The sequence below is a fragment of the Microtus ochrogaster genome, chromosome 1 (genome assembly GCF_000317375.1).
Source record: "Microtus ochrogaster isolate Prairie Vole_2 chromosome 1, MicOch1.0, whole genome shotgun sequence".
Taxonomy (NCBI): domain Eukaryota; kingdom Metazoa; phylum Chordata; class Mammalia; order Rodentia; family Cricetidae; genus Microtus; species Microtus ochrogaster.
In genome coordinates, this window is record NC_022009.1 from 16456068 (window position 1) to 16475130 (window position 19063).

Below are 19063 nucleotides of genomic sequence, written 5' to 3' on the forward strand. Positions count from 1 at the left end.
GAATTTAATATAAAGAACTTTAACAGAGAACATTTGAGCAAGTTCTTGAATCAAATGACCCTTTCACCACTGATTTTCTGGTCAAAAAAAAAACTGTTTCATCAAATAGAAGCCTGGAAATGTTGACTTTGTGTCGATTCCCTCTGCATTGTCTCAAATAAAGGACATTTACAGGATCTAAATAGGCCATTGTCTCAATGGAACTAACAGCAATTATTAAAACCAGACTACTGGAGCTTCTCCTGGCTATGTTTCTATTGCTGAGATAAACACCATGCAGAAGCAGCTTGCAAAGGGGCTTATTTCAGCTTAGAGGTCACGGTCCTTCTGAATTAGGGCAGCACTCAAGTCAGGAACCTGGAGACAGGAACTGAAGCAGAGGCCGTGGAGGAGGAACACTGTATGCTGGCTTGCTCAACCTGCTTGCTCCACATGCCCGGGGTGGCAGCACCCCCAGTAAGCTGGGCCCTTCTACATCATCATTAATCAAGAAAATACTTTACAAGCATGCCCATAGATGGAAGCATTTTAGCAGTTGAGGTTTTTTTCTTCCCAGGTCACTCGGGCTTAGGTCAAATTGACAGAAACATTAGCAGCACAGGCTGGAGATAGTTAATTGGTTAAAAGTACTTCTAGTTCTTGCAGAGGTCCCAAGATTGGTTCCCAGCACACACATGGTGTCTATAACTCCAGTTTCCAACACCATGTTCCGAGCATGAGCACCAGGTCCAACATGGTACATATACATGCATGCAGGCAAACTCCTGCACATAATTTTTTTTTTTAAAAAAAAAATCAGACTATTAGTTAAGAATAAAACTAGGAACATTTTACTTCTTTACAGTTTTAATGACTGTACACATTTTGTGAAGCTTGAGGAATCATATTTTGAAACAGATTAAAAATAATATATATTCTTACTTTTGTTTTTCACAATAGGATTTCTCTGTGTAGCCCTGACTGTCCTAGAACTCTCTCTGTAGACCAGGCTGGCCTCAAACTCAGAGATCCACCTGCCTCTGCCTCCCAAGTGCTGGGATTAAAGGCGTGCACCACCACCCAGCATAAAAATCATATATAGTCTTATATAGATTAAGTAAATAGTAATTACAACCATGCTAAGAAATGGCCACCTTCCTTGGTCGGGAGATTATCTTCCCTCATGTATAAAATTCAACTTTTGGCATAAAGATCTCATTGCCTTCCCTTAAAACTGTTCAGGCAGAGATTTATTAACAAAGAATTGAAATCCAGAACACACACATCCTCCAACTATGAGATGGCAAGACACAATTCCAGTATCACAATATTATTTACAGTCCATGAATGTAAAATTGATGGTTATCATAAAGTTACAGACATCTACTGCCATGCTGTAAGCCTTTCACTAAAATTAGAATGTACTTTTTAAATTATGAAAATTGGACTAAATAGTTATTTATTGGCACCAAACCTAATTTTTCAGGCGTCTCTTTAAAAGTTCACACTATTTTTTCAAATAGTCTGCTAATGGGTTTCTGCCCCTCTGCATTTGTGTATATTCTGGGCTTGTCTGATGATAAAAGTATCTGAGATGCTCATTCTTATTGATCAGAAATTCTATTAGACTGTTATTTGAAATTATATGACCTGCTCTAATTATAGGGTACTGAAGAACTTGAAGTGCGAATTCTGGTGCAGGCTCGGCCAGGCCAAGATATCCGGTAAGTTCATCAATACAGAATGGAGAGCTCCCTGTGTTTCTACATGATCATAAACTCAGGAGAGCATGATTATTGTAAACCCACACCTCTGTCCATTAGCCATTTTTTCTTAAGCAAAATGAATTTTCTGAATTTTTTTTTTAAATCTGGGAACTAAAATTTTTTTCTTTTTTTTTTATTGAGAAAAGGAAAAAAAAAACAAGTTTCCGCCTCCTCCCAGCCTCCCACTTCCCTCCCCCTCCTCCCACCCTTCTCCCCCTCCCTCTCCAGTCCAAAGAGCAGTCAGGGTGCCCTGCCCTGTGGTAAGTCTTAGGTCCTCCCCCCTCCGTCCATATCTTGAAAGGTGAACATCCAAACTGGCTAGTCGCCCACAAAGCCAGAAAATTAAGTAGGATCAAAACCCCTTGCCATTGTCCTTGGCTTCTCATCAGCCCTCATTGTTCGCCATGTTCAGAGAGTCCAGTTTCATCCCGTGCTTTTTCAGTCACAGTCCAGCTGGCCCTGGTGAGCTCCCAGTAGATCAGATCCACTGTCTCAGTGGGTGGGTGCACCCCTCGTGGTCCCGACTTCTTTGCTCAGGTTCTCCCTCCTTCTGCTCCTCACTGGGACCTTGAGAGCTCAGTACAGTGCTCCAGTGTGGGTCTCTGTCTCTATCTCCATCCATCACCAGGTGAAGGTTCATAGCCAAAAGGATAACTATATGTTTTTCTTTGGGTTCACCTTCTTACTTAGCTTCTTTAGGTTCGCCAATTGTAGACTCCGTGACCCTTATTTATGGCTAGAAACCAATTATGAGTGAGTACATCCCATGTTCATCTTTTTGGGTCTGGGTTACCTCACTCAGTATAGTGTTATCCCATGTCTATCCTGCCTCTAAAATGAAAATAGTAAAGATGAATAAAATTATCAAACTCAACATTAAGAAAAAATAAAGTTATAAATATATGTACCTACAGTTAACTTGTAGCTGATCCAAAATTACTCTGTCCCAACCCCTAGATTATCCAGAAATTGGAATAGTGATAATCAGGCATTTATACAAGTAGCTGATAGTAACACCCTCCTCAACCACTCTTAATAATTTAATAATTTGCTGTACCTTGCATGTAAAGATGAGGTTTTTCTCTTACATAAAATATTACACATAGTTTCATTATTTTTGTCACACTAGAAAGTGTTTACACAAATTCCATCAGTTTTCCCAGCATACCTTTGTAACAAAGTTATGTTTCTCCCAGTATTATGGCAGGAGGCTAAGGTGCCTTAGATATGGACCAACTTAAGATGTCTACATGAAAATCACTCCAACCTTATTAACATCATTCTCCTTATCACAGAGTTACCAGCTACAGACCTCTGTTCATGCTGCTAGATAAATCTTTGCCTTGTATCAAAGAAAGTTTGAAATTAGTAATTTTAACTACAATACAATAAAAGAAAAATATAAAGTAACTTTCAGATGTAACATTCTTGTTTATCAATCTTAAATATAATTCCTATTCTTTCTTTTTTTAGTGTGATATAACTTTAAAAACTTAGAATTTTTAGAATCTCTTCATTATTGGACTCCTGACTCATTTCTGAACTTTTCTCCCTGATTATCTCCTCTTTCTGATACTAAAGTTTCCCTCTGAGTTGAGAAAATGTTAATCTTAGCCCTAATGCGTATGTTTCTGCTTTGAATTTCAGACCCATCGGCCATGACATTAAAAGAGGGGAGTGTGTTTTGGCCAAAGGAACCCATATGGGCCCTTCAGAGATTGGTCTCCTTGCAACTGTGGGTGTTACAGAGGTTGAAGTTAATAAGTTTCCAGTGGTTGCTGTCATGTCAACAGGGAATGAGGTAAATAAAAAGGCAAATAAAATAAAGGGTAGAACTTATAAGATAAAACCCTTCATGACATGTTTTCTATCAAATGGAATGTTGTAAATTATGGATCTCCACAATTGAACTACATTTCTAAGAAATAATAAGTTGGCCTTGGCATAGTTCAGATGCAAAAAATAAAACTAGAAATTACATGTTAAGAAGTTGTTCCCTTCCGTTTTTAGAATGAAATATTATAGCCAATGTCATTTCCCCGCTCTTATATAAATAAACAAAGAATGTTAACTGAAAGCTATAGATAGTAAACTGTCGAAGCACAGTGCTTAGTCTGTGGAAACATGGTTTGTGTAAATTGTCATGATGGCAGTAAGTGAATGAAATAGGGAACATGGCTAACCTGTCTTGTTAAAATCCTAGGTGAATTTTAGTCACCAGAAGAGTTTGATATTCTCTTAGTATTTGCTTTGGTCTGAGGGCTTATTTGGGTCTCAAGTGTAGTATCTCTAGTGGTATGCTATTCAGAATGGATCTACATGTCATATCAGCCTCGCTTGGAAAGGAGATGATAAACAATCTTTTTCTGAGAACCCTTGAAAACCTTCCTGACTACTCTCTTACACAGGCTGTTAAAATGTCCAGCAGCTCTATAGTCATGTTGGGAATGTGAAAGGATGAATATTCTAGAAACACAATTAAACAAGCAATTCAACATACATTATATACCTATAAGAAAACACTGAAATAAATTTTAAAATCCCTCTCTCCACTGTAGTGCACTACTACTCCCAACCCCTCCCCACTTACTATGCTACTAATGCCAGGCAGTGTTCTGATACAGCAGGTCTGTGACAGACAAGAAAAATAAATTCCCTATTCATACACAGTTGAGATTCTAACTGGAAAGTAGTCAGTAAGCAAATAGTGATAATGGCACAAAAAGAAATAGGGGTAAAATGATAAAGAATGCCCAGAACTAATGTCTGCTGAAACTTATCTAATACCAGCCCTGCTATTACAATTAGAGTGAAAGCCTGGAAAATAAATGTGCTGGGCTCTCTTGCAAACTATTGTCTAGATACTAGTTTTTTGGGCTTTTAGATAGAATCCCACTATGTAGATCCCACTGACCTCAAATTTATAGCCCTCCTGCCTCCACAGCATGAGTGCTAGGTTTTCATGCATGGACCACACTAAGCCTCTACTTGGGTTTTTCTGTTTGGATGTATTCACATGGCATGAAACGTAGAAAGAAGGTGAAAGCATTAGGAGATGCCCAACTATTAGACTCATCACTTTCTAACAGCCTTGAATACAGTGGCAGATTTCTGCAGTCACTAGTCTTTAGTACACTGTTTTCTCTGTTTACTCTGCCTCTAAGTTTTTTAATACATTTATAACCAATGCCTTGTCTTTAAAAGTCTTCTCCCACCTCCTTTATTTGAAATACCTAGATGATTTTTATTGTCTTGTTTGGACCTGACCGGTCTTCTGATATAGATAGGGTGATTAGGGTTGCCTGCTGAAGTAAAATGTGGCATCCGCAGTGCATGCCACACGAGGGAAGTTTATTCTAGACAGGTGAACAATGAAGGAAGTCCCTAAGGTAGGCTACATATTATCATACAGAGGAACAGCAGGGTCAGTAAGAAAAGTAAAAGATGTGTAAAGGAGAAAATGTTGTTGGAGAGGTGACAGAACCTATACCACTTTAATGTCAATGCCCAACTTGGAACAGTAGAAAAATACCTTAGAACAGATTCAATGCAATGCCCATCAAAATCTCAGCAAAATTCTTCAAAGACCTGGAAAAAATGGTACTCAACTTCATATGGAAAAGCAAAAAACCCAGGATAGCCAAAACAATCCTGTACAATAAAAGAACTTCTGGAGGCATCACAATCCCTGACTTCAAACTCTACTACAGAGCTACAGTACTGAAAACAGCCTGGTATTGGCATAAGAACAGACAGGAGGACCAATGGAATCGATTAGAAGACTCGGATATCAATCCACACATCTTTGAACACCTGTTTTTGACAAAGAAACAAAAAAATATCAAATGGAAAAAAGAAAGCATATTTAACAAGTGGTGCTGGCATAACTGAATATCAACATGTAGAAGAATGAAAATAGACCCATACCTATTAACATGTGCAAAACTCAAGTCCAAATGGATCAAAGACCTCAACATAAAGCCAACCACACTGAACCTTATAAAAGAAAGAAAGAACACTTAAATGCATTGGCACTGGAGACCACTTCCTAAATATAACCCCAGCAGCACAGACACTGAGAGAAACAATTAATCAGTGGGACCTCCTGAAACTGAAAAGCTTCTGTAAAGCAAAGGACACAGTCAACAAGACAAAACAACAGCCTACAGAATGGGAAAAAATCTTCACTGACCCCACATCAGACAGAGGTCTGATCTCTAAAATATACAAAGAACTCAAGAAATTGGTCACCAAAAGAACACATAATCCAATTTTAAAAAAAAAAAATGGAGTACAGACCTAAACAGAAAACTCTCAGCAGAGGAATCTAAAATGGCTGAAAGACACTTAAGGAAATGTTCAACATCCTTAGTCATCAGAGAAATGCAAATCAAAACAACTCTGAGATTCCATCTTACACCTGTAAGAATGGCCAAGATCAAAAACAATAATGACAACTTATGGAGAGGTTGTGGAGAAAAGGGAACACTCCTGCATTGCTGGTGGGAATGCAAGCTGGTACAACCTTTTTGGTTGTCAGTATGGCGATTTCTCAGAAAATTAGGAAACAACCTTCCTCAAGAGCCAGTAATACCACTTTTGGGTATATATCACAAGGATGCTCAATCGTGCCACAAGGACATGTGCTCAACTATGTTCATAGCAACATTGTTTGTCATAGTCAGAACCTGAAAACAACCTAAATGCCCTTTGACGAAAGAATGGATAAGGAAAGTGCGGTACATTTACACAATGGAGTACTACACAACAGAAAAAAAATAATGACATCTTGAATTTTGATGGAAATTGAGTGGAGCTAGAAAACATTATTTTGAGTGAGGTAACCAAGACACAGAAAGACAAATATCACATGTACTTACTCATAGGTGGTTTTTAAACATAAAGCAAAGAAAGCCAGTCTACAAACCACAATCCCAGAGAAAAACAATGAGGACACTAAGAGAAACTTACATAGATCTATCTACATGGAAGGTAGAAAATAGAAAAAGACAAGATAACAATGAGGACACTAAGAGAGACTTACATAGATCTATCTAAATGGGAAGTAGAAAGTAGAAAAAGACAAGATCTCCTGAGTAAGTTGGGAACATGGGGACCGTGGGAGAGGGCTGGAGGTGGGAAGGGAGAGGCAGGAAGGGGAGCAGAGAAAAATGTAGAGTTCAATAAAAATCAAAAAAAATAAATATAACTTAGAGTATAAGTGAGTAGAATGAGTCTCAGGCATTAACTGTATTCTGTTCAGTGGTATGGCATGTAGGAGGGACAAAGGGAAAAGGTAGGCTATGAGATGTACTGAGAAAATTACACTGAACTGCGTGAGCGTGCGCAAAAAGAAAGACAGAGAAATCTGTTGATCTGGATGATGTGGATATTCTAGGGTATTTATATATCATCAGTTAGAGCTAGAGAAACTAAATTTTTTAGAAATGGAGACAGAAGAATGAAGGTGTATAAAATAGCTGCTTTCAAGAAAGATGAAAACAGTCACTGACCACTACAAAAAAAAAATACAGCCTTCCCCTTACACAGAAGTCTTAGGTGCAGGCAAAGCCATTTCAGTGTATGAGAAAGTGAGTCTTTGGCACATGATGGAATCATTAAGACCATAGTATTAAATCTCTAAAGAACAGAAAGAGAGTGACCTCGTCGCGCAACGGTAGTGCGTCTGACTCCAGAACAGAAATAGAGGGAGGTCTCTTAGGTAAAATAAGTGAATTTGTCATTTAGACAAATTAAGACAGAGATTCTCTTCATGAGGATTTAACAAAAGAACTTTTTTACCTTTCAAGATTTTCTTTTGAAGTTTTACATAACAATAAAAATGCTAATCATTGAATATCTAAAATTATATTTCTTTCTTTGTTCTTAAAGTATTTTGTGTGAATATTATAGTCATGTTAAAAGTACTCCAAGTACTGTATTTGTCCTTAATGAAAGCATGCCTTTTATAAAGATAAATACAAGACCAAACAAACAAGATAAATACAAGACCATCCACAAGTAGTTCATTATTTGATGAATTCATTGTCTAAACATAAAAATTGAATTCTCAACATTGAACCCTAAAAATTGCCAGTCAGAACAAATAAAGAAGAAATCTCATTCCAGTCCAGTTCCTTAAATAAACTAAATGGTTTATAGACTAATAAAAAAAAAGCTTAGAAACATAAGTATAGCCAATTGAAAGATAAGATGCTTATTAGAATCAAATAAATACCCTAGCAGCTCTTCACCAAAGGAAAAAAAATAGCACATATCTGATAACCAAATAACCAAAATGCCCCAAGAACCTGACTTTTTGACAAAGAAAATAGCTTTGAGATCTCAACCAATAAATATCATAATTCAAAGTAAGTGAACTTATCACCATAGAGAAATCCTCTGTATTAGTTACTTTTCTGTTGCTGTGACAAAACGTCATGACCAAATGGAATTTGAGGAAGAAAGGTGTTTTGTTGGGTTTTTTTTGTTTTTGTTTTTGTTTAGGTTTTTTAGCATACAGTTCTAGAAACTAGAGTCTGTAAGGTCAGGAAAGGCCATCACACTTCCATCCACCCACAGGAAACAAAGAAAATAGGAAAAGGACATGGTTATAAACCCTCAAAGCTGGCCCCAGTGATTCCTTCCAGCAAGGCTGAACCTCTGAAAAGGTTGTCCCAAACAGCAGTACCAACTATGAATCATATGTATATAAGGCGATGAGGAGACATTTAGATTCAAACCACTATATCCCCTGAGCAAAGAGGCTAAGAGAATTCACTGAAGTGCAGCATAACCAAGGAGAGAAACTTAGTGACAAGGCTTCTTACCTAAATCCTTTCTTTTACTATATTGCATTTATTTATTTGTGTTATGTGTGTGTTTGGGGTGGACATATTAACTATATTAGCTAATATAGCTATATGACAAAGGTCTCATATAGCTAATTTTTAGTGACTGAGGATGATCAGCCTGCCTTTAGGCACCACCATACCTGGCATAAAGCTCTTGTACTTAGTGCGTCTTAGTTGCCTTCAAATCAAAAATCATCTTTATACCAAAATAGCATATTTTGAGATGACATATTTCTCTACTGTACTATAAAATCTCAGCAATATCTCAAAAGGAACTAGATTTTGCCGGGCGGTGGTGGCGCACGCCTTTAATCCCAGCACTCGGGAGGCAGAGGCAGGCAGATCTCTGTGAGTTCGAGGCCAGCCTGGTCTACAAAGGGAGTTCCAGGACAGGCTCCAAAGCCACAGAGAAACCCTGTCTCAAAAAACCAAAAAAAAAAAAAAAAAAAAAAAAACTAGATTTTAAGGACTAGATTTGGTTATCAGCTGGTTCTCAAGGAGATGGTAGTAAAGACAGTCCAGGAAAAGACAAGTAAAAAAATTGTAAAGCTGGTGGCTTGCTGGAACAAACTTTGTCAGGTAAATTGGAAGAGGGCTGGAAAGCTGGCTCAGTGGCTAAGAGCACTAGCTGCTCTTCCTGAGGACTCGTTTGACTCCCAGCACTCACACAGCAGCTCATAAACATCGCTAAGTCCAATTCCAGGGAATCCAGTGATCTCTTCTGACCTCAGTAGGCACCAAGAACATGATAGTGCATAGACATACATGCAAACAAAGCACCCATATACATAAAGAATATTTTAAGATGAATTGGAAGATAGTATTGCCAGACCAAAGATAATTTCATAATAATCAGTTTCTAGGAAAGCCCAGTTTCTCCTTGACATTATTGCCAAATTATAGCCAAACCTAGTATGAAATTTGACCCACTCAGCTACCATTCTCCTTTACTTACAATATTTATTCAAACTTCTTTAAGCATATAACTTCTACATGCTACATGCTGTCATATATCTCAAAATACTAAACGTATTGACATCTAATTACTTCCATTAGAATAGGCAACATTACCTAAGAAAATAATTAGTGATGGTTTTTTGGCTTTGTAGCTGCTCAATCCTGAAGATGACCTCTTACCAGGAAAGATTCGAGACAGCAATCGGTCAACACTTCTAGCAACAATTCAGGAACATGGTTATCCCACAATCAACCTGGGAATTGTGGGAGACAAGTAAGTATAGATTTTTTTTTGAAAAGTAGTTATCCTGAAATATGAATATTTAGATTATTAGAGTAGATGAAGTTGGTGCTAAAGAGAAGAACATGATTTTTATTGGTCACATTCTTCAGAAGCCTAAGAATTGTAGAGGTGCATATGAACTTAAATATTTTCTTAGAATGGGTTTTATAAAAAGAAAAATACTTTTGCTTTGATGTGCTGTGTTAAATTGAGATATGTTTTTCATGTAGTTTTCTTTATCCAAGTAGAAATAAGGGTGATGATGTCATTGTTTTTCACACTTTTATTTCAAGAAAGACTTTGGAAACACAGGTGAGAAGCCTGAGAGAGACCGTCAAAACTAGTATACCTGATTGTTTGACATTTAAGCACGGTCATTTTCCATGGGCTCATACATTGATTTTGTATCCTTGTGTAACCCAAATTTCTTCCAGCTTCACCTATTTAACTGCAAAGGAGATGCAGTAACTATACCTGCCCATCTTTAAGAACACATTGCCCCTACCTAACAAATCAGTTCAGATCTTCAATACATTCTCTAAATGTTTCTGTCAGTTTCCAGTGGTGTGTCCCATAATTAAAAAAACAAAAAGTCTCTATTTTCTGAGCATCCCACTACTAAACAACACTGCTACTTAACCCTTTCACAAGGCACAAATTCCTGTTCTCTAAAAGTATCACTGCTTTAATAATAATTAAACATTGACCTGGTGAAGATAAAACTAGACTCTCTGGAGTGATGGATACCAGGTACCTGACACCCATACCACTGTCTCCCTTATCACTACCTCGTCACTGGAGAAAGCTCATCATGCGTTGATCCTTTCTTTGATATGGGTGCTTTAGAAGAGGCTCTGCCCTATCATTTTACAAAGTATATTCTAGTAAGTCTACTATCAACCCATTCTAGATGGAAGGTGGGCACAGTCCAAACCTTAGACATCGACATTGTACGGGGAACTTTTTAAAGTTCTTCTTTCCCGAATTGTGTGGTGTGTGGGTGGGGTGTGTGTGTGTGTGTGTGTGTGTGTGTGTGTGTGTGTGTGTGTGTGTGTGAACTCATTTCCTTTTAAAAATCCACACTGTTAGGGGGGCTAGAGAGATGGCTCAGTGGTTAAGAGCACTGCCTGCTCTTCCAAAGGTCCTGAGTTCAATTCCCACAACCACATGGTGGCTCACAACCATCTGGAATGAGGTCTGGTGCCCTCTTCTGGCCTACAGACATACACACAGACAGAATATTGTATACATAATAAATAAATAAATATTTTTTTAAAAAAATCCACACTGTTTGTGTTCATCTGGCTTTTTAAAAGCTATAGCTCATTGCCAGTATGCAAGTCACCTAGTACCAGAGACCCACCTCCTAGGAAGGGAGTGAGAAGAGCTTCACAGCAGGGGAAAGATACCCAATTCTTTGGATTTGGGCCAAGCAGTAATCTGTCCTTTAATATAAATTTCAAGCATCTAAAACTAATATTGACATAGACATAGAAAGAACACAAAAAACAACTTCTGAGAAAAGAAGTGATAGATTTAAGAGTTTTATCTGCCCAAAGATAAAGTGAGCAGACCTCAAACTCCAAAAGTGAGGTGACAAACTCAGCAGATTCAGTCTTAGTTCTCACTAAAGAGTGGTGCTGCCCTTACTATAAAATTCATTAATGAACTCTTTAAGATGCGTAAAGGTTAAAAGAGCCTTTTAATTAATATTGTTAAATGTCTTAGCCATAAATTGCACTCCCCTGGCCCATAATTCTGTCCATTGTCATTTTTGTTGTTGCACTTTTTGGTGCTGGTATGGTTTGATGATATTTTTAATGGGATATGTGTATGCATATGTGCATGCATGGGTGCATGTATGTTTGCGCATGTGCATGCATGTGCTATGTAGCATAGGCAAACTTTCCATTTCCAATACCACGTCAGCTTCTTAAGTGTCCGGACCATAGCAGCCAGCTTTGGGTTTTTTGACTTTGGTTTTGGTTCTCTATTTTAAGGTAGTTAGGTACTTGTTATAATATATTACTGACATTATCTTACTTATAAAGACCAGAACACCTTTAAAGGGTTCTTTTTAAAATAAAACTTTTAAAAAGCTGGTTTGTGGAAAAGGAATGAATTGTCCTTTGTTAGGAGACTTAGAGGCTCCTGGCTGATGAGATCCTGAAGTGGGAGAGCAATTAGGAAAAATAACTTCAAGACCATGGTAGGGCCCTCCAGGGACAGAGACCTTTCATTTATTCAGATCCCAAGAACAAAGAGAATTTCAGGGTGGGAGGGTAAAGTTCCATATCATAGTAACCTAGTCAATGTGCCAGAAGTCACAGGCACTGAAAGTAAAGTTATAATTTGAGTTTGTTTCCAGCTGCAAGGAGGGAGCCTACAAGAACACTGCAGAATACCTCTTGCTTTCTTAACTCTGCCGCAGAGAGCTATGGAAGCAGGGGAGACTGAGGGGGGAGCCGGGAGACAGGAGAGCATCTGTGACCTAACACTGATGTTTAATTGTATAAAGTCCTTACTAAATTTGTGATAGGCATTTCCTGGTAACAGTAATGTTGATATTTAACCTCAAAGCATACACTGAAAACAGCAAAATGAACAACAAACTATAAAACCCATATAAACAATTAAGAGAAATGTGTCACTTTTGAGCACAGCACCATGCTAAGCTATGAGAGATAAGGGTATAAAGTAGTCCTCGAATCCTTGCCATTTAGAAGGCTTGAGTGTGGTTTTTAGGTTCTCTGTGATTATACTTTCCAGCTCTTGTTCTTTTTTGTTTGTTTGTTTGTTTGTTTTGTTGGTTGATTTGGTTTGGGTTTTTTGTTTCTTTGTTTGTTTTTGTTTTTCAAGACAGGGTTTCTCTGTAGCTTTGGAGCCTGTCCTGGAACTAGCTCTTTCAGACCAGGCTGGTCTCGAACTCACAGAGATCCTCCTGCCTCTTTCTCCCAAGTGCTGGGATTAAAGGTGTGCGCCACCACCACCTGGCTCAGCTCTTGTCCTTGTTATTTACCTTGATTTTTACAATGAATATAAACTGGAAAAGTAAGTTATAACTTTTTAAATTGAGCTTAAGTTCACCACTTGTATTTATTTATTTATTTATATCTGTATGGATGTTTAGCCTGCATGTATGTCTGTACATCATATATGTCTAGCAATGTAGAGGCCAAAGAGGGCATCACATCCCTACTTGTGAGCTTCCATGTGAGTGCTAGGAACCAAACCTGAATTTTCCGGAAAAGCAGCCAGTGCTCTTAACTGTGGAGCCATTTCTTCAGCCTATAAAGTTTGCTTTTGTGTGTGTGTGTGTGTGTGTGTGTGTGTGTGTGTGTGTGTGTGTGTACCTTTTGTTTAAAAAATTATGATGAGTTAATAAGTGAGAATTATAAGAGGAAGACTTCAAATACCTGAGAGTTAACTTTATTTTTTGAATGTTCATTTAGAAATAATAAGATTATATTAAAATACATTTCCTCTATTCTTCTCATACTGTATAAAGTACCATACATTGGCATTTCTGGGGTTTTTGTTTTGCTTTCTTCTTTTAAAAGTCTAATTTTGAAACCCAGAGATGTTAAGGAATTTATCTGACATTATAAAACTAGTTAGTGCAGAGGCAGAAATAAAACCTAAATTTCTTGAGATTAATAATGATTTTGCTATGATTTTGAAGACATGTAATAAAAATATGTCAGAAGAGTTGTAGCATCTTTAAGCTTAGGTAGTCAGAACAAGTTTTATAAAGAATTTGAAGGATTAATAGAATCTAGCTAGGAAAAAATGATAGGTTAATCCAAATAAGAAACATAAAATTTGCAGTAATAGGCCAGACTAATTAGAACAAAAGGTTGGGTTGGAAGAATACACATAAATTTGGTAAATATTTGAGGTTGGGTTTTCAGGCAGGGTAGAGTTGCCCATATCAACTGAACTTGAAGCTTTTTCTAACAGACTAAGTTATATAATAAGTCATTATTTTAGAAAACAGTTGACTGCATGGACTAATGACTGAGGGAGACTTTGGTCAGTCACCAGGAAACACGTGCTGTATATAGGTATAATGAATCAGCTGAAGTGGGCTAAGACCTCATCTTTGTAACTGTATAAAGTGAGACCATGACTGCTCTAAGGTGTGGCTGAGGGGAAATTTTTTTATTATTATTGTGGAGATGAGGGAGAGAACAGCCAGAAGCTTCTGGAAGAGTCCAGAGCAGGGATAGAAAGTAGTAGACTGAACATGTCCAGCAGACTGATATTAGTCATAAGAGGAGGGAGTATGGGAGAATGAGAGAGGAAGACTAGAGAGAGAGCATAGCTGAAATAGCAGTTATAGGGATGAGAAGCCGGAGGGTGAAGCTCCTGAGCCAGAGCAGTTTAGGGTAAGGAAGGAGATAAGGAAAGCTAGGTACTTGTGATAAACTGAGGGAGCCTGGAGGCCAGCATGTGCTTTGGTACGCCAGTGGGTGCCCAGAGAGCCATTTGTCCCTTCTGACAGTGAGAAGGAAATGGTAGAGAGGAATGAGCACCAGAATTGGGGAGTGTGAAGTTTCTTTGTACTCATCACTAACTGACTTCTAGTGACCCTAAGCTGCTGGTTCATGGGTCACAGAAAGTAGCAATAATACGTTAAATTCAGTGAGTGCGCTGTGAGCTTTAAATAAATTGTTAATGAAAATACAGAAGAGAGAGAGGGGAGAGAGAGAGAGATCTTTGCACTGAGGAATTATAGCCTAATAATAAAAATACTTCCAAACATTCCAGCTCTGAAACTCAGATTTCAAAAGTAGAAATCATAGAGATTGTTCATAGCACAGAATAGTACCATTGCTACCAGTGTTGATTCCTCTTTATTTGGACAACACCTTATTGAAATAGTATGTTTAAAAAACACACACACAGGGCTGGAGAGATGGCTCAGAGGTTAAAAGCATTGCCTGCTCTTCCAAAGGTCCTGAGTTCAATTCCCAGCAACCACATGGCGGCTCACAACCGTCTGTAATGGGGTCTGGTGCCCTCTTCTGGCCTGCAGGCATACAACAGACAGAATATTGTATACATAATAAATAAATAAATATTTTAAAAACACACACACAGCTGTTAGGTCTTTTTTTCGCAGTATTATATCCTGAAATTTCCCTCACCTTATCCTCCATTTGTAGTCTCTGCTTTCTTGGCCTTTGAAGCTCCTCCTCCTGTGTTCACTCTCCTAATACATGTTTTCCTATGGCTCTCCCTTGGCTTTTTAGCCTCATTCCAAACATCATTGACTCCGAAATCCTGTCTTCTCTTCTAGAATATGAAACTAGTCAAGCTGAGACAAAACAGATGGCCTATTTTTTTGTTTGTTCCCATGGCTGGTTTAGTAACCAATCAGCCTGCTTATCCTACTAGGCAACATGCGTCCCATCCATGCCTGTAATACAGAATTGTGGCCAAAGCATAGTTAAAATATTGGTCATTTAGGTATATGTGATTTTCAACTTTTGTATTTTCTATCTATTTTCCTCATAAAAGTGCTATCAGATATAGCCTAAACACAATAGGTAAAGGATTTGTTATATTGAATCAATGTGTGAACTTTCCCAACAAATAGTAGTAGTAAACTTCATGGATAATGAGACAGAGTATGTGCTGGTAGTCACTATGTCCACAGCAATTGGTGAGGGTACATCTCTTGGATTAGACAGTCCAGCCATCTTTTCCTATACTGTCTTCACTTTCCATGCAACCTACAAACTTCTGTCTATAACTATTTAGAAAAATTTTACAAAGTACATCAAATTTAGAAAGCTGCTCTCTGAGGCCTAATAGACAATCTTATACATTTACCTCTGAATATAATAAGCAGTAAACATGATTCAAATGCACAGATTCTACTGCAGAAGAAGAAATTAAAGTTCAGGGCTGGAGAACTGGTTCGATGGTTAAGAGTACTTACAAAGTGCCCAGGTTTGGTTCCTAATGAAAGGATAAAAAAAAGAAAGCAAAGTGGGTATCTTTTGAGCCCTCCAAGGTTCGTCACTAAGCAAACATACCAGGTGCAACAGAATTAGTGCAAGAGGTTTATTGGGAGAGGGTGTTGGGGTTCAACCTCAGTGGGTTCATACGTTTCAGGGTAGGGGTATGTGGATTAGAAATGTTAGACAGAAAGAAAACAGGTACAAAAGAAAAGACAGAGATACAGGATGGAGTCCGGGGGACAACCCTGTGAATACTAAATCTGCCCACACTTATTTCTCATAGGCTTTATATACCCCAATCCAAAAGAGGAGGGGGAAGACAAAACACTTATTTACCATGATACAAGGAACAAAGTAATCACATTCTCAATACCCAAAACATCAAGTAAACACACCCTAGGTCAAAACATCTTGTCTGTAGCCATATCCTGGGGTCTTCCTCCTATTATAACCTTGAAGGAGCAAGAACAGGCCTGAACTCTCTGACCTTTGGTCAAGGTGGAGCAAATCCACTTCTGTGGGCTTCCACAGAAGGGGGAGAGTAAAAGAGCGAAAGGCTGAGTCAGAGTGGGGACATGAAAGAGAAAAGTAGACAGGGAAACCAGGGGGAAAGTAAGAGGCAGGAAAGGCAAGAGAGGCAAGAGAGCAAGCTGTGCCTGGTAGGCAGCTTTAAGTGGTGCACTGTTGTACTCCATTCTGTAGTATGGAGGGGGAGTGGGGTCCCTTTTGTTCTGTCCCACCCAGCTAGCTTAGCCCCTGAAATAATCACACAGAAATTATATTAATTAAATTACTGCCTGGCCCATTATATCTAGCCCCTTCTTGGCTAACTCTCATATCCTGATCTAACCCATTTCCACCAATCTGTATATCGCCACAAGGTCGTGGCTTAATGGGAAAGATTCTAACGAGCATCAGTCTCTGACAGGAGAACCATAGAATCTGCCTGACTCTGCTCTTCTTCCCAGCATTCAATTCTGTCTACTCTGCCTACCTAAGCACTGCCCAATCAAAAGGCCAAGGCAGCTTCTTAATAACCAATGTAAGCAACACAAATACAGAAGGACCTCCTACACCAGGCACATGTTATATTGCTGATGGTGGAAAGGCCCCTGGCAACAGCTGATGGGATAACTGCTTCTGTGGCAGAGGCAGGCTTCTGCCAGGCTGGAATTAACACCTAGCATCCATATGGAGGCTCACAGCATGCTCCAATTCCAGGGGATCCAAAGCTCTCGTTTGGCATTCTTGGGCCCCAGGGGCATGCACAGTGCAAATACATGCATACAGGCAAAAAAAAACTCATGCATCTAAAATAAACAAATCCCTTTTAATTTAAAATACCATCTTACACCTGTCAGAATGGCTAAAATCAAAAACACCAATGATAGCCTTTGCTGGAGAGGTTGTGGAGAAAGGGGTACACTCATCCATTGCTGGTGGGAATGCAAACTTGTGCAACCACTCTGGAAAGCAGTGTAGCGGTTCCTCAGGAAATTCGGGATCAACCTACCCCTGGACCCAGCAATACCACTCTTGGGAATATACCCAAGAGAGGCCCCATCATACAACAAAAGTATATGCTCAACTATGTTCATAGCAGCATTGTTTGTAATAGCCAGAACCTGGAAACAACCTAGATGCCCTTCAATAGAAGAATGGATGAAGAAAGTATGGAATATATACATATTAGAGTACTACTCAGCAGTAAAAAACAAGGACTTCTTGAAGTTTGCGTACAAATGGATGGAAATAGAAAACACTATCCTGAGTGAGGTAAGCCAGACCCAAAAAGAGGAACATGGGATGTACTCACTCATATTTGGTTTCTAGCCATAAATAAAGGACAGTGAGCTTATAATTCACAATCCTAGAGAAGCTAAATAAGAAGGCGAATCCAAAGACAAACATATAGGCATCCCCCTGAATATTAACCTTCATCAGGAGATGAAAGGAGACAGAGACAGAGACCCACATTGGAGCACCGGACAGAAATCTCAAGGTCCAAATCAGGAGCAGAAGGAGGGGGAGCACGAGCAAGGAACTCAGGACCGCGAGGGGTACAATCACACACTGAGACAATGGAAATGTTCTTTCGGGAATTCACCAAGGCCAGCTGGCCGGAGTCTGAAAAAGCATGGGATAAAACCGGACTTGCTGAACATAGTGGACAGTGAGGACTACTGAGAACTCAAGAACAATGGCAATGGGTTTTTGATCCTACTGCACGTGCTGGCTTTGGGGGGGCGTGGGCAGTTTAGTAAGTTTTAACTTACTAAACCTGGATGGAGGTGGGCGGTCCTTGGACTTCCCACAGGTCAGGGAACCCTGATGGCTCTTCAAGCTGATGAGGGAGAGGGACTTAATCGGGAGAAGGGGAGGGAAATGGGAGGCGGTAGCGGGGAGGAGGCAGAAATCCTCAATAAATAAATAAATTAAAAAAAAATAAATAAATACATAGGAGCTGGAAAAAAAAATCAGGCCTGGTGTTGGTGGTACACGCCTTTAATTCCAGCACTCAGGACATAGAGGCAGGCAATCTCTGTGAGTTCAAGGTCAGCCTGGTCTACAGAACAAGTTCCAGAACAGGCTCCAAAAGCTACAGAGAAACCCTGTCTCAATAAAACAAGAGAGGGGGGTATTAATTGAGTTCATATCATTCCTAAAGCTGATTTTAACTATTATTCTGTTTGTACCTCAGTTTAAGACACAACCCAGTAACACAGCTTCCTAACTACTGACTTGGACCTTTCAAGACTTGAATTTTTCCCTATAATTAAGTAAAATTGTCCCCCATTCTGGAAAAAGAATGCTTCATAGAAGCCTGCCACACTCAAATCCTGCTTGCTTGCTTAGCTCTGTTGTAGGCTGCTGTTTGGATTTCAACCTTGCAGCTGCTAATTTATAAAGCTCCCATTTCACATTAAAGCACAATGTGGAAGATTAACAAGTACTAAGATAGCAAATTGGATTCTTATAAAACTGACACATTTCACAGAAATGATCAAGATAGACTTCATAGTACAGTGATTACATGAGCAAAGCCCAGTGTCTTACAGCTTCCAATTTGTGAACCCAACAGTTCTAACTTCTTAGTGTTTCCCTAATGTCCTTAAAATGGGACTTGTCTAATTAGCAAAGGGAGTTTAGATCTCAGTTTAATTGGTTCTTCTTTATAAACTGCCTACTTCTTATGAAATGAACTCAAAATGTAGTTTTAAATTTTGAACCAACAGATTTTTTGTCATTTATTGG

The 19063-nt window shown here is 38.8% G+C and overlaps 1 protein-coding gene across 15 annotated transcripts in view; it reads left to right on the plus strand.

The window, feature by feature from the left end:
* Gphn (gephyrin) overlaps positions 1–19063 on the plus strand; it is a 351545-nt gene that overhangs the window by 299495 nt on the left and 32987 nt on the right. For all 15 annotated transcript variants that reach the window (XM_026779610.1, XM_026779623.1, XM_005343244.3 and 12 more), the window contains 3 exons: positions 1645–1703; positions 3393–3546; positions 9709–9830. In XM_026779610.1, coding sequence (XP_026635411.1) covers positions 1645–1703; positions 3393–3546; positions 9709–9830 — 335 coding nt within the window. The remainder of the gene's footprint in view (positions 1–1644; positions 1704–3392; positions 3547–9708; positions 9831–19063) is intronic.